General features: G+C 36.5%; 1 protein-coding gene across 2 annotated transcripts in view; it reads right to left on the reverse strand.

Moving 5' to 3' along the window:
• ELP4 (elongator acetyltransferase complex subunit 4) overlaps positions 1–14,941 on the reverse strand; it is a 170,170-nt gene that overhangs the window by 126,784 nt on the left and 28,445 nt on the right. For both annotated transcript variants that reach the window (XM_079786923.1, XM_079786924.1), the window contains exon 5: positions 10,477–10,616. In XM_079786923.1, coding sequence (XP_079643049.1) covers positions 10,477–10,616 — 140 coding nt within the window. The remainder of the gene's footprint in view (positions 1–10,476; positions 10,617–14,941) is intronic.

Genomic DNA, 14,941 nt, shown 5'->3' on the forward strand with positions numbered 1-14,941 from the left:
ATAAGTAAAACAAATTTCTCCAAGCTCATTAAATTTCTAGGAAAATAAATACTGGTAACAAAATAAAATTGGGAAAATCAATACATTTAGGTATACTAATTGAGGATATTCATTCTTGCATACATAAAATTATAGCATTTAAAACTGAAGCAGTTTATATGGGATTGACATTAAAACACTAAGTATTGTTAATCTCTATGAGATACATTTCTTTGTCAGAAATATTTGTGATAATATATTTTTTGGCTGAAAATAATTATCTTCTATTGTCATCTAAATTTATTTTTTATTAAACCCCGTTAATTTTGAGAATGTTGCCTTTTTGTTGTGGTTGTTCAACAGTCTAGTAACTTATAAAGAAGGAACTAGCAAGAAGGAACCCCAGATATAAATATAAATCTGGCTTCCTTATGTTTCCAAACCCTTAACAAAGATTAGGCTATCAAAGTATTTATGATACGCTCCAAAGGCACTACATTTCAAATTATGTATGCTACTTTATATGGTTCATAATTTTCAACAAGTTTTATAGTGAATGGTCTATCTTAAGATATCACAATATCTTTACAACTATAATAGTACAAAGAATATGAAAATTATTAGAAATTTAATTTTTACTTTTACATATCAAGCATTTAAATTGTTTTTAGTTAAAAAATTACATGTACATTATTCATGTGTCTGCTGATATTACCAAGCCATGTTGTCTGACAGGAATTTATTTCTTTATATTAATATACAAACATGGAAAAAGAAACACAATGATACAAATGTAAATTTACATATTGCTGACCAAGTTTAACAGTTTTAACCCTTTGCACTCGCTTGCTTTTTTCTCGATTCCTTTATTCTAATGCTAACCGTGTCGAGTCACGCTCGACATCCGAGTGCAAAAGGTTAAAAAGTAGATAGAAAAAAATTGTGTGCCTATCAATATCAACAAGAAGTCTTAAGGGACATTCTGTATCAGAGATCTTTAATTTATATCAACAAATAGCTGGTTTTCTTGTAAAAAGCAATTTTGTCATCCTATTTAATAAAGAGGGAATATGCTAATTGACCCTCACACTATTGCAAAGATGGCAGTACTCACAGCCAATCAGGAGGGAACATGCTAATTGACTGCCCCGCCCTCAAATATGCTAATTGACTGCCCACAAAGATGGTGGTGCCTACAGCCAATAAGGAGGGAATATGCTAATTGACTGACATGCCCTCAAAGATGGCAGTGCCCACAGCCAATAAGGAGGGAATATGCTAATTCACTGACATGCCCTCAAAGATGGCAGTGCCCACAGCCACAAGATGGCGGCACCCAGTCCCCTCAGCCCCGCTGGGGCAGCAGGAGTGTGGCAAGGCTCCGTGTGCCTGCCTCCGGAGTCCCCCAGTCCCCTCAGCCTCCCAGCCATCCAGGGCCGGCCCGAGGCACAGGCAAGCCTCGAATGGTGGCTGCCCAGCCGCCCAGGGCCGCCTGAGGCTCAGGTAACCAGGGCCGGCTGAGGCTTGCGCTGCCAGCAGTGGCAGCAGCAGAGGTGTGATGGGGTGTTGCCTCCTGCCCCTGAGGGCTCCCGGACTATGAGAGGGGGCAGGCCGGGCTGAGGGACCCCCCTCCAGTGCATGAATTTTCATGCACAGGGCCTCTAGTTAAGATAATATCTGCTATAAGAAAATGAATCAGCTGTAGTATATCTAGAAAAGAAATCAAGTAGATAATTACATTTGTTTCTCAAACAATGAAGAAAGGGATGCTTACAAGTCTTAATGTGATCAAAGAATAAATGTACCACTGTTACCCTCGTAACTAGTTAGTTATTAATATTAATAATAGGAAGAAAGCAAAGGGAAGGCCAGACATTAAAAGCATGGTCATCTGGGCAGCTTCACCAGGAAGCTGCACCTTTACACTTCCCAGGAAACCACGGGTCCATTCCTTGCAAATCACTGGGGAAAGTGGCCCAATGAAGGGGAAAATGGGCACATGTGCAGTGAAGTTGGAATGATGTAGGGAAGGTACTTGCTTGTCAGTCTAGCCAGGGGAACAAATATTATTGGCTAGCAGGGTGAATCCACTGCAAGTATGAGAAATATATACAAAGATAAAATTATGTATATATAAAATTAACTGAGTGAAATGTTTATTCAGCTTAACAAGCTCAGTTTGTTTCTAACAAGACCACTTGGATTTAATTTTAATGTTATCAGCTGATAAAATGTCTGGTACATAATAAATACCAAAAATGTTTTGCATCACTGTCACAACACCTGATCACTACAATAACCTTGAGAAGTTAGTACAGTCATTAGCTCCATTTTATGGTTGAGAAAATAAGACCCATTAGAAGCTAAGTGATTTGCCCAAGGCTGTACAACAATTATATGACATTTAAGACTCAAGTTTTCTAAAACTTGAAGCTATTTGCACTTTGGCTAAACTAAGATAAAGCCTCAGAGTGAGATCCAGATTCAATGAAAAGTCTGTGGGTTCAAATAAACATGTGGCTGAGATGAGGTTTGAACATGGCTCCATTAAACGTAATCAAATAAAATAATAAGGTGTATAGATTTAGGAAGATATTCCTCTTAGTTGTATAGACATTCACTCATATTAACTTGGTAATATTAAAAAGTGTAGATTTACAAATGTATTCAAAACTAAATACCAGAATAGCCCAATGGGTTCTAGTATGATCTCTAGCAACAACTCTAGCTAAATCTGTTATATGTGGCAAAGTTTTTAATTTTTCAGTCTGGGCTTCAAATTTTTCTCATCTGTTAACTTAAGGAGTTGCATTAGATAATCTCTGTTGTCCATTTTGACTTAAAATTATATGGTTCAAGAATGACATTTTTCTTTTTTAGGAATAATTTTTCTCATTAAAATGACTTATTACTGTGCTTTAAAAAATTAGAACTTCTGGTGCATCTAAATAATGATTTAACTGCTTGATAGAAACACTTAACGAAAAAAAAAACTATTATCCCTACCAATTAAGATTAACTTAAAGTGAAGATGAAGCATTTTTGAAATTATTGTCCAAATCACTGAGAAAAAACGATTTGTATTAACAAAAATCTATTTACACATATATTTCAGGTATTCACCTATGACAAATAGTGAGATATACTTATAAGGCAATAGGCACAATATCAAATGTCTTAACTGTGTAAAATAACTATAGTTACATTAGCATATACTTTGCATGTGACTATAAAGACTGTGAAGTCTATTCACAAGTAATTTTCAAGGTAAAAACTCCATTACTATTACCCTGAAGGTTATCATTTATTATTTTTCTTTCTTATGCTTAACTGCATGTGTAGGCTAAACAATCTGATGTGTGACAGGGAACCACTGAGAATGGTTATGCTCAATAACCTGTGTGACAGGAGCCACCAAGGAGCAAGAAACACAACTAATTAGAGGAAGCTATTCCAAGAGTGTTTTTTTTTTTAATATTTTTTTATTGATTTCAGAGAGGAAGGGAGAGGGGAAGAGAGAAAAACATCAATGATGAGAGATAATCATTGATCGGCTGCCTCCTGCACACCCCCCACTTGGGATTGAACCCGCAACTCCAGCACGTGCCCTGACCAGAATCGAATCGTGACCTCCAGGTTCATAGGTTGATGCTCAACCACTGAGCTACACAGGCTGGGCTCCAAGAGTTCTGACAAGAAATGTGGGTGACAGGTTAGCATGGTAGGAGGTGACATTTGTAAGAAGTGATCAGAAGTGATCAGGCTCTGGATATATTGAAGATATAGCTGATAGGTTTGCTGACAGATTAGATGGGGTGGGGGAGAAAGAGAGGGAGAGGGAGGGAGAAAGAAAGAGAGAAGCTAAGGGTTAAAGATTACTTTATTGAAGAACAGAAATTTGAAAGGATATACATAGAGAGTATGCCTATGGGGAAGATGACTGGGATTAGGAATGTGAGAATGAGATGGGAAATAAAATAAAAACAAAGCATACCAATGAAGATAGCATGCCAGTATGCTAGAATGATCAACTAAATTCTGTGTACCTGAAGACCCTTAAAAGACAGAAAAGCAAACACGGAAGCAGGTAATTTCTCTTTATTGGTCAAAATGAGGTTCAGGATAACAAGGCCTGTTCAAGTCCTCGGGGGAAGGTGGCACTGCTCACATGGGGCCTCCACTTCCCTTTGAGGGACACGGCCTGCAGTGAGGCTGGGCCCTTGGTCAGCTCTGCCATGGCTGTCCTAGGCAAGGAACCTCAATGGAAGGCTGTTGGAGATAGGCAGCACCATGGTCCACTCCAGCCCCATGACTTATCACTATGTGATTTGATTTGGATCAAGATGGAGGGTTACCCTGGTGGCCTTGCTTGGTTTACAACCACCCTTTTGATGGAACATTCAGCCATGAGAAAGGGAAGTCCACCCAAGTTCATGTACAGATTTTTTAAAAGTGTTTTTATATTTTATTTACTTATTTTTAAATATATTTTTATTGATTTCAGAAAGGAAGGGAGAGGGAGTGAGAAATATCAATGATGAGAGAGAATCATCGATTGGCTGCCTCCTGCACACCCTTCATTGGGGATCGAGCCTGCAACCCTGGGCATGTTCTCTGACTGGGAATTGAACTGTGACCTCCTGGTTCACAGGTCGACACTCAACCACTGAGCCATGCCGGCTGGGCCATGTACGGATTTTTCATGACAGCCCTACAAAGGGCTGGGCTAGCAGAAGGCTATTAAAGCCATATACAGGAAGGTGCAATTTGCCCATCAGATAAGAATGAAGAAGATCATGAAATTGAGAGGAAGTGTAGACTAAGGTGCAAGGACCTAGGTCAGTGGTCGGCAAACCACGGTTCGCGAGCCACATGCGGCTCTTTGGCCCCTTGAGTGTGGCTCGGCGTTAGAACCACTTCTTCAAAATAGACTCGCCCAGGCCGAAAACCGACTTCTGCGCATGGGCCACGAAGTTTCAATCGCACTGTACATGCGCACCCGCACGTGGTATTTTGTGGAAGAGCCATACTCAAGGGGCCAAAGAGCCGCATGTGGCTCGTGAGCCGTGGTTTGCTGACCACTGACCTAGGTGGAGTATGTCAGACTCTGAGAATGACACTGGTGGCTCTGATGTGGAATTCAAGCCTTCCTCAGATGCCAAGGAGGAAGTTATCAGTGATGAAATAAACAGTGAAGTAGGGGATAGTGAGAGTGAAGGCCTGCTCAGCTCTGTCAAAGCTGCTGCAAAATGGGAGAGAATGGTGATAGGAAATGGCTCTCTCAAAAGAGAAAGTTCAAGGGAGAAAATGCCCCAATCACCAAAGAAGCAACTGGCATCTGAAACCAGGAGTACTTTGAGGGCTTTCTCCACCCCTCAAAATTCTGGATCCCAAGCCCACATTAGTGATGACAGCAGTCGCCCCACTGTCTGGTATCACCAAACGTTAAGAATGGTTTGAGGAGGAAAAGAGAAGTGCACAGGAGGCGCCCCATCATTCTGATTTTGATGCATCTACACTCTATGTGCCTGAGGATTTCCTTCATTCCTGTACTCCTGGGATGAGGTGGTGGCAGATTAAATCTCAGAACTTTGAACCTGTCATATTTTATAAGGTGAGGAAGTTTTGTCAGAAGGGAGAAGAAGAGAGAAACATCATTTGTGCCTCCTGCATGCCCCCTACTTGGGACCGAGCCTGTAATCCGGGCATGTACCATGACAGAGAATTGAACCAGCGACCTTTTGGTATATGGGATGATGCCCAACCAACTGAGCCACACCGGCCAGGGCAAACTTTATTTTTTTAAAATAAACAAGCCTGATGTTCAGGATATTAGTTCTCTCTATAAATTTTCAGATATTATCTTCTTACTTTAATTATACCATCAGCAGATAAGCAGGTATGTAAAATCCCTCTTCACACTTATATCTTGCCTTTCCCACAGTTCAGATGTTAGTATTAATATATCATCCACCACATCCTTTTAATAAAGTAGTTTATTAAACTACTATAACTTCATAACTTTTATTCTGAACTTCTAGTCTTAGCTAGAAACTCCCTTTCAAAATTCCTTTCTCATGACTTTCTACTTGTAACTTGTAAACACAGTGTGGTTCTCTGCTTCTTGAGCTAAGATATCTGTATTGCTGAAATAAAATATACTCTTACATGGCTATATTTTGGTTATTGGTTTTATCCCACTAAATCTTTATATTAAAAGCAAGGCTATAGTTAATCTGAGTTATTACCATACTTTGTGCATTGGTCTACTAATTCACCAACTATCAACTCAATACCTGTGTCCCAGATTTAGGGAATAAATAGATAAAGAAAGCATACTGTTTCCTCAAGGATTTCCAGGGCTTGAGGGGGAAGATGAAGATGTAGACAAGACAAATAATTACAGTGCAATGTGATATGTTCGGACAGAAGTAAGAACAGAAGTTAAGCAGGATAGTAGGGGGAGCATAATTACAATTTCCCTAGGAAAATATTACAAAAGGCTTACATCAGGTTCTATTTAAGCTGGTAAGGAGACTTGGCAGGAGAGGAAAAGTGGAATGACTTCTAAAATCTTAAGTATTATACCTAGCCTCTTTCCACTGATATTCTCCTGTAAAGATAACTGGTAGTCTCAAAATTCAGTTAATCCAACTTAATCAATACAAAACTTTTAGCTAATACAAAAAATTATTAGTTATTATTAAGACATATATATCAAAATAAAATTTTGAATTTCAAAGAAACATATCAGAACAAATTTATTTTATTTACTACCAATAGTATATGAATTCAATATTCAAGACCTGACATATCTATAATAAAAAAAGTGACAGTTTACAATATAGAAGGTGTATTAGTCAGCTTGGGCTTCCATAACAAAATACTACAGAGTGGGTGACTAACATAATAGGAATTCATTCTGATGCAGTTCTGGAGACTAGAAGTCCAAGATCAAGGTGCCAGCAGGATTGGTGTCTGATGAGAGCTTTCCCCTTCGGTTGCAGATGGCCACCTTCTCACTGTGTGGTCACATGGCTTTTTCTGGATGTGCACCCAAGAAGAGCATGGGAGCTCAGTGTCTTTGGATCTTGCTTAAGGACAGCAATCCTATCAGACCTGGGGTCCACCCTCATGACCCCGTATAGTCATAATTATCTACACTGAGGATTAGGCCTTCCACATATAAATTTGGGGCTCACAAACATTCAGTCCGAAACAGTAGGTTAAGAGTATGTTGCTAGTTTTATCCTATCTAATAAAAGAGTAATATGCAAATTGACCATCACTCCAACACACAAGATGGCCACCCCCATGTGGTCAAAGATGGTTGCCCCCATGTGTACAAAAGATGGCCGCCACAAGATGGACTGCAGGAGAGGGCAGTTAGGGGTGACCAGGCCAGCAGGGTAGGGCAGTTAGGGGCAATCGGGCCAGCAAGGGAACAGTTAGGCGTCGATAAGGGTGGCAGGGGAGGGGTTATGGGGTGATCAGGCTGGCAGGCAGAAGTGGTTAGGGGCAATCAGGAAGGCAGGCAGGCGAGCGGTTGGGAGCCAGCAGTCCTGGATTGTGAGAGGGATGTCCAACTGCCCGTTTAGGCCCGATCCCAGTGGGCCTAAACGGGCAGTTGGACATCCCTCAAGGGGTCCCAGATTGGAGAGGGTGCAGGCTGGGCTGACGGACACGCACCTTGCCCCGCGTGCACGAATTTCATGCGCCAGGCCTCTAGTTAATAAGAAAGTTGAGAGAGCATCCATGTGCTGAACAATGGGCAATCTTTCTTATAAGGAACAGAAGTGTGTTTGGGTATACCTGTTAGTAAAGCTTAATTCAAAACAATAGCAGATTTTAAAAAAACTTAGACTATAAAATTATTCTCAAAATTCATTTTCCTATCATTGTTTTGTGATTCAGAATATCTGATTTATGACAATAAAATAGAAAAACAAAAATCACCTGGATAATATTATTGTGATACATCTCCGGCTTTTATACTCAGGCTTTAATGTGAAAGTTTAAATTGTATGTATGAACATTTTCTACAGAAAAAATCTACCAATAACTTTAAATTAGTTAATGGAAATTTTAAATGACCTTTAGCTTTTCTTACTGTAAAAAAATAACTCTACATGTTTCAACAGTCCTTTTAGATATTATGAAATTATATGTCATATCTTCATACATGACAGTAGGATACAACTATATCCTCTAGTTGTAATTATAGGAAAAGTATAGACAACTGTAATGCTAAGCTTTATTGTTTTATAAATGAACCAGTAAAGTTCATTTTAGTGAAATGAGCACATGCTTTTCATAAATCAAAATGAATCTCACATGGTAAAGTACCCATTTTCAAAATTAATTTAATTACATGTTTCAAGTTTAATTATATTTAATTAAGCATTTAGGTTTAATATGAAATAAATGAATTATCAGTTAACTACTATGAAATGAAATACTGCCTTGATAATTAAAATCTATAAATTTTCCAATTCTGTATGCAAAACTGCTAGTTCTCAAAAACAGTCTGAAAATTATATTTTAAAGACTACAGGAGACTGTACTCTCACAGCCAACCTAGGTGTTGTTTTTCAGGCACCCAGTAAACAGATGCAATCTGTGCAGAAAAGAGCAGAGGTTTGGGAGACCTGGATTTGGGTGCCAGCTCGGTCATTTACAGAGTCGTGGGAAAGCTACTTAGTGTCTCTAACCTCAAGTTTCCTATGAAATTGGGATTTACCTGGGGGTTTTTGAGAGAATTAGATAGCCTATGATCAAATGCCTGGTACAGTGCCTGACACGAAGCAGGTTTTTGACAAATGTAAATTCCTCCTCTTTAGTTGTTGAATGAATAAAACCCTTGTCTTTTCTAGCTTAAAATAAGCAATATCATACATATATTTTTAAATTACAAAGTATCACCATATTATTTTTTATGTACTTACATCATACTTAGTGTACATTTTATACTTTTTATTTCCCTAAGCACTCTGTGAATGGAGGAAGTATAGCATTATTGCTAACAAAGAATTCTGAGTCAGAAAGAACTGATTTTGAGTCCGGATTCAACCATTTTCTATTTATGAAATCATGGAAAAGTTATTTTGACCTATTTCCTAAGCATGTATATATTTTTACATGGTTCAGTGAATGGCAAAAATTAGGCACTAGTAAAAATCAATATAATCATTCAAACTTAATAAAAAAATTAGTGATGCAGGTAGGACAAGTGGTATTCCCCCCACCTCAATTTTTCATAGGAAGATATTTATTTTCATTGAGTCTAATGAATTTGCCCAAGGTTAACAGTAGAACAAGACCCAGATTTTTAAAAAGTTCTCTGTTAGCACTCTTTCCTTCGTAACACAGAGGTAAAGGTGAAGGAGACACAGAAGTCTTTTGAAGCAGTAAAGCAAAAAGGAAAAGAGATCTTTTGACTTAGGTTAATCCTGGCTCTGGAACTTCGCAGTTGAGCCTCAGATAAGTCTTTTCTGTGAATTTGGTATCTTGTTTTGGAAATGGGCATATTTACTTTCACAGGTTAGATAACAAAGGTACAGCACACACTACAGTGATTGACACAGAGCAGTCATTCATTAACAGTAGCTATTAACCTTAAGGTGACATCGAAGCACCACTTTGGGTAAGTCTGTGATCATAGACTAGATAGGGAACACTGTAATGAAGTGCAGAATTTCTTTTTGAAACAGATTTAATAAAAATAAATATGATAATCTTCACTAAATTCTTATATAATATTTCTGGAAAGGAGACTATAATTTTTAAGTCATTTCAGTTCACAACTTCCTGTCTATTAAATCTCCATTTAATAACTCATCTCACTTTGAAAATAATGGTTTAACAGTACAGCAACAGATTCCATGTATTACTCTTCCTTGATCCAATTGCAATAGGGATAAAATTAAATATTCTTATTCTTTATAAATTATTCAATGTCAAGTATTGTAATTTTCAGGGTTTTGCCTTAAAGTTAGTAGCATCATAACATAAACAGGTATTGGTTTAATATCTACAACTCTTCACTGTAAAACTCAAATCCTAAGTTCTTTAAGTCATCTAAAATACAGACTGTTTTATTTACAGCATTACTAGAAATAGAAAACTGTACTAAATAAAATATTGGAAAACAGGTACTTATTTACATTCTGAAAGAGCACTGTTTGTATTTAACACTGAAATAGCCTGATTTAGAACTATTTCACATTTTCTTGAAAATAAAAACAGCAGGTATTATAAATTTGGTGCCCAGACTTTTTAAGTTGCAATTAAGAGTAACAGAATGTTCAATAGTTACAAGACTGGAAAAAGAAGAAAACTATATCAAATAATATGAAACATATGCACAATTAAGGTTACATATTATATAGAAACTAATGTTTATTATTAGGATATGTACTTTTGACATGCATTCTTTCAAAGAATGTGGCAAATATGCATTCTATTAACCTTTAAACAAAAATTGGGTCATTAACTTACCAGGGTTCTTCATTAAGAGTTGAAGATATTTTTTCTGGAAGAAAAAATCCATGCCATTTTGAAGCCTCTATTAGTTCTTGTGGTATTTTTTTTGATGCATCATAATAGTGACCAAATTTTGAAGATGATACTGGTCCAGCCTATTAAGAAAATTTGTATTTATTGATAAAAAAAAGTTTTAAAATTACTATTTATTTTGTCCTAATCTCAGCAAAATGCTGATATAGTTATGCATTGTAATGTTAACAAGAAAAAGCTGATATACATAGGCATTAAATTTCAAAGAAACAAATACAACAATCTTTATTATTTTAAACTATATAGTTAGAAAGCAACCTTTTTATTGCCCATGTTTCTTTACTCCTGGAGGTTCCCTAAGATTGATACAAATTTAAAACCTCCTTAGCTTTTTTACTCTTCATTATACCTTACTAAATTCAAAAATTTAATATATGTAAGTTTCAATCATTTTTGTTTAAATTTTAGTTTTTAATGACAAATATGTAGTAGCTAAGAATTGATGAAAACTTAAGCCAAATTAATTCATGGTGAGGGGTCCAAAAGCTATTGATGTACATTAAATTGAGCATCATTTTAAAACTAAATTCTCACAAGACAATGTGTATACATATTCAACTTTTCTTACAAGTTTAATGTTAAGCATATAGTATAAAATGTACTAGGGTGTTCCAGATGGGAAAAAAGCTCAGAAAGTATATATAAGCTAAAGTAAATCAGAAATCTGCCATAATCATTAGTTAATGGACAACTCCTCTTTTGTGCCCTATACTAACAATTTCTCCAACAAATTATTTTTTTCTTAAGAAACTCTACTGATGCTGAATTTATTTACATAGGAGAGTAAAATCCTAGTATTATGACATTATTCTTATATTGCTTTGAATGAACTTTGGGCTGATTTCTTTCACTCAGCACATTAGAAATATATACACCTCTATCCAAAGTTGAACTACTAACAGTTTCATATGGCAATAGTTTCTAATGAAATCTCTGATCTAAATTTACATAATTTCAACTGTCCTGAATGCTACAAAACAGACAAGTTTCAAAACATTCAATAAACTAGGTAGTTGAAGAGCTAATACACAATACATTCTTAAATTATTTAACTAAGGAATTAACAACTTTGTAATTCAGATTAGAAATAGATATTTGCTTGACACTCGGTATTTGCATTTTTAAGACTTTAAGAATTTATACCCTTAACTAAATGCTTACAAACATTAAATTATACGGTAACAGAACAGAATGTTTTTAAGCCTAATAGAAACATTATTCTCGATTCAGAGCCTGTGGGCTTAGTGTTTACTTTCTAAATAAAATGACTGTTCATCCCTCCATAAGGTACTATTTATTTTCGTTAATGAAGGAGACCTATTAATTGTCCTTATCCAATTTTTCAATATAATATACTGAAGTATGGTCCCCAAAAGATTTACCATGCAAGTATCTACCATGAAGTACTGACTAATAAATTATGACGTTAAAATTTGTTTCTTAAAAACAGGGTTTAAAGTTTTAAAATGTAAAGTTATTAGTCTAAAGCAATTTAAACAAGGTCTGTTCTTTGGCCTATAATCTATTCTTTATCCGGATTATAGTTCAGAATGTTTTTACTGCAATCTCTGCTAGAGCTCATCTTTTTATTGTGTAATTCCAAGCCCCCTTAATGTTTTAGAAAGGCCTTGACTAACTGAACTTTGATCTGATGTCTTCATTGATAAAAACACCAGGTTGCCCATTTCAGATGCAAATCCCTCTAAGGCCCAATAGAATTTAGTAAAGACAGCAAAAAAGAAGAAACAAGAAGTTTCCAGGATCCTCTTTGAGAATCCTGGGGCACACTGGTGTCCTTAATCCACACTGCTGCATGGATTAAGGTAGGTGATAACCTTTCCAGATTCAAAAGAATAAGCAGAGTGCCTACAAACTGGGTGGAGACTAGGATTTGGTAATAATAAAACACCATGCAATAAAAGCTTGGTCTATGTCAGAAGCCTCTGAAAAGGCCTCAATGTACCACATTCCCAGGCCTAGTAGGGAAGCTTGCAAAAGCCTACCTGAATCAAATAAGCATGAATAATCTATTTTAGCAGGCTGGCCATGGGGAGAGAGAAAGAAAGAGAGACTTTTCTCTTCTTTTAAGTTTGAGTTAATAAATTTATTAGTGGACTGAAGGTTCTTGAAGTCCTGTGAACTCAGAGAAATATGCTAAATTGTCAAGAAGCAAAATATGCTTTTTAAGTTGCCGGTCTCTATTAATGTTTCTAATTATAATATTAATGTGATAGAGATCTCAGATTTGGATTGAATCAAGGCAGAAAATTGATTTCATGCTGTGACAGTTTACATATAGAACATTTATAATTCATTAAAATGTAAAATTTAGAAGCTTTTATTACAATTGTTACTATTTTTTTAGACATTAAGATTAGACATAAAACAAAAATATTCACAAGGAAGAGACTAAAATTTTTATTACTGATGAAAAACTTTAATCCTTCAGTAAAAAAAATGAAACTGAAAAATAAATATACTCTTCAAGAAAAAAAACAATTTTGTAAAGTTTTTTCTACCCAAGAGACCTAGCATTAACATATAATCAAATTTTTGAAATGCTGTGAACTCTTTTGAGGCCTAGAATTATAAAACAAAGACTTGGAATATTTCCTCTAAAAAAGATAACTAAATGCTTTAAATCTAATAGTAATATTAATAGTAATATCCCATGAAAAAACTCTCAACTCTACACACAAAAAGATACATTTAAAAAAATCAAACTATCATCAGTAACTAGTCAGTTTACTCAATTTAATAAGAACATCTTGCTTTAGTGTACATTATGAAAACTATTGCACATTTATAAACTACCCATTAACTTGTTAACTGTGGAAGAGAGTAAATTGTAATGATTCAGTAAAAATTTACTGTGCTAAAGGAAAAGAAACTCTGAAGGGGTTGGGGAGGGCAGGCAGGAGGAGCAATTCCCCACCTCCAGTATGTCAGAAACGAAACTTTCAGAGAAAGCTGCACCACAAATAAGCAATCTAAATAAGGCATTTTCTTAAGAATGTTACCATTTCTTCTTTCTCAGTATGGTATAACAGAAAGCAAGAATCCAAATGATTACTAAATCATTTTGAGGCTCCTTTCAAGCACCAGAATTAGAGCTAATAACTATTTCACTGGGCTGTTATGAGAATCTAATGCAATACTGGCAATGAATATTCTGTAAGTTGTAAAGCATTATGTCAATATTATTATTATTGTGTCATGATCCATTAGTGATTAGAAGACCATCACTATCTTTTGTAAATTACATTACATTATTGAAAAAAGTGTATGTGTTGTCATCCACAACATGCATCTATCACAGGACTGTTGTGGCTGAATCACTAAGATAGAAAACCAAAGTGTAATGAAGATTGAACATAATAAACCTCTAATACACGGTCATAAATTGCTGGAGCCATTTGTAGGCCTTTGCAGTAGAGTTCTACAATATTGAAGAAATTAAGTTTCAGAATATGCTGTAGGCAAGCAATTCTTGGGGTGAGGAGAGAATAGGGCTTGATGACACATATGCATTTAGGAGACAATTAAAATCAAAGGACAAGGGAAGAGGTTTTTTTATTTTTGTGTTAATCCTAACCCGAGGATATTTTTTCCAGTGATTTTAGGGAGAGAGTGGAAGGGAGGGAGAAGAGGTGGGAGAGAGACTGGTTGCCTCCCACACCGGAACCCTGCCAGCCAAGGATCTAGCCTGCTCGCTATGACATGCCCATGACCAGAATCTGGTACCCTTCAGCCCATAGGCCGATGCTCTATTCACTGAGCCAAACCAGCTAGGGTAGAAGCGGGACTTTTTAAAACTACACAGACCCTACATGAAAGTGCTTGCTTAATGCTTTACTGAACCATTGTTATTTAGTTGTGCATGTTCTTGTCCTTTTTAGCATTCCCTAAATGGGAATATGACTACACTCTTAAGACTTCACGACAACTTATATTAAAAGGCATATCTGATAATTGACACAGCTAGTTTTGGACTACTTGTTTAATCTTTTACTCATAATAGTGTTAAACTATATTTTGCCCAACCAAAATCCAGAAAACCCTGGGTTTTGTTGTTATTGTTTTTAAACTGGAAATGGCACGGTAAGGCCTCGACTTATATAGTAGACTAGAGGCCCAGTGCACAAAATTCGTGCATGGGTAGGATCTCTAGCAGCTGCCAGATGCGGGCTGGGACCTCCCTTCTCCAGCTGCCACCTTCATTCCGCGCCACCCCCTGGTGGTCAGTGCACGTCATAGTGAGCAATCGAACTCCTGGTCGGTCGAACTCCCGAGGGGACACTTGGCATATTAGGGTTCATATATATAGATGATGATGAGGGATCACTAATACCAGTCGTGGCAGATCACCACATACAAAATTTCTGTG

Source organism: Cnephaeus nilssonii (genome assembly GCF_951640355.1).
Source record: "Cnephaeus nilssonii genome assembly, chromosome: 13".
Lineage (NCBI taxonomy): Eukaryota > Metazoa > Chordata > Mammalia > Chiroptera > Vespertilionidae > Cnephaeus > Cnephaeus nilssonii.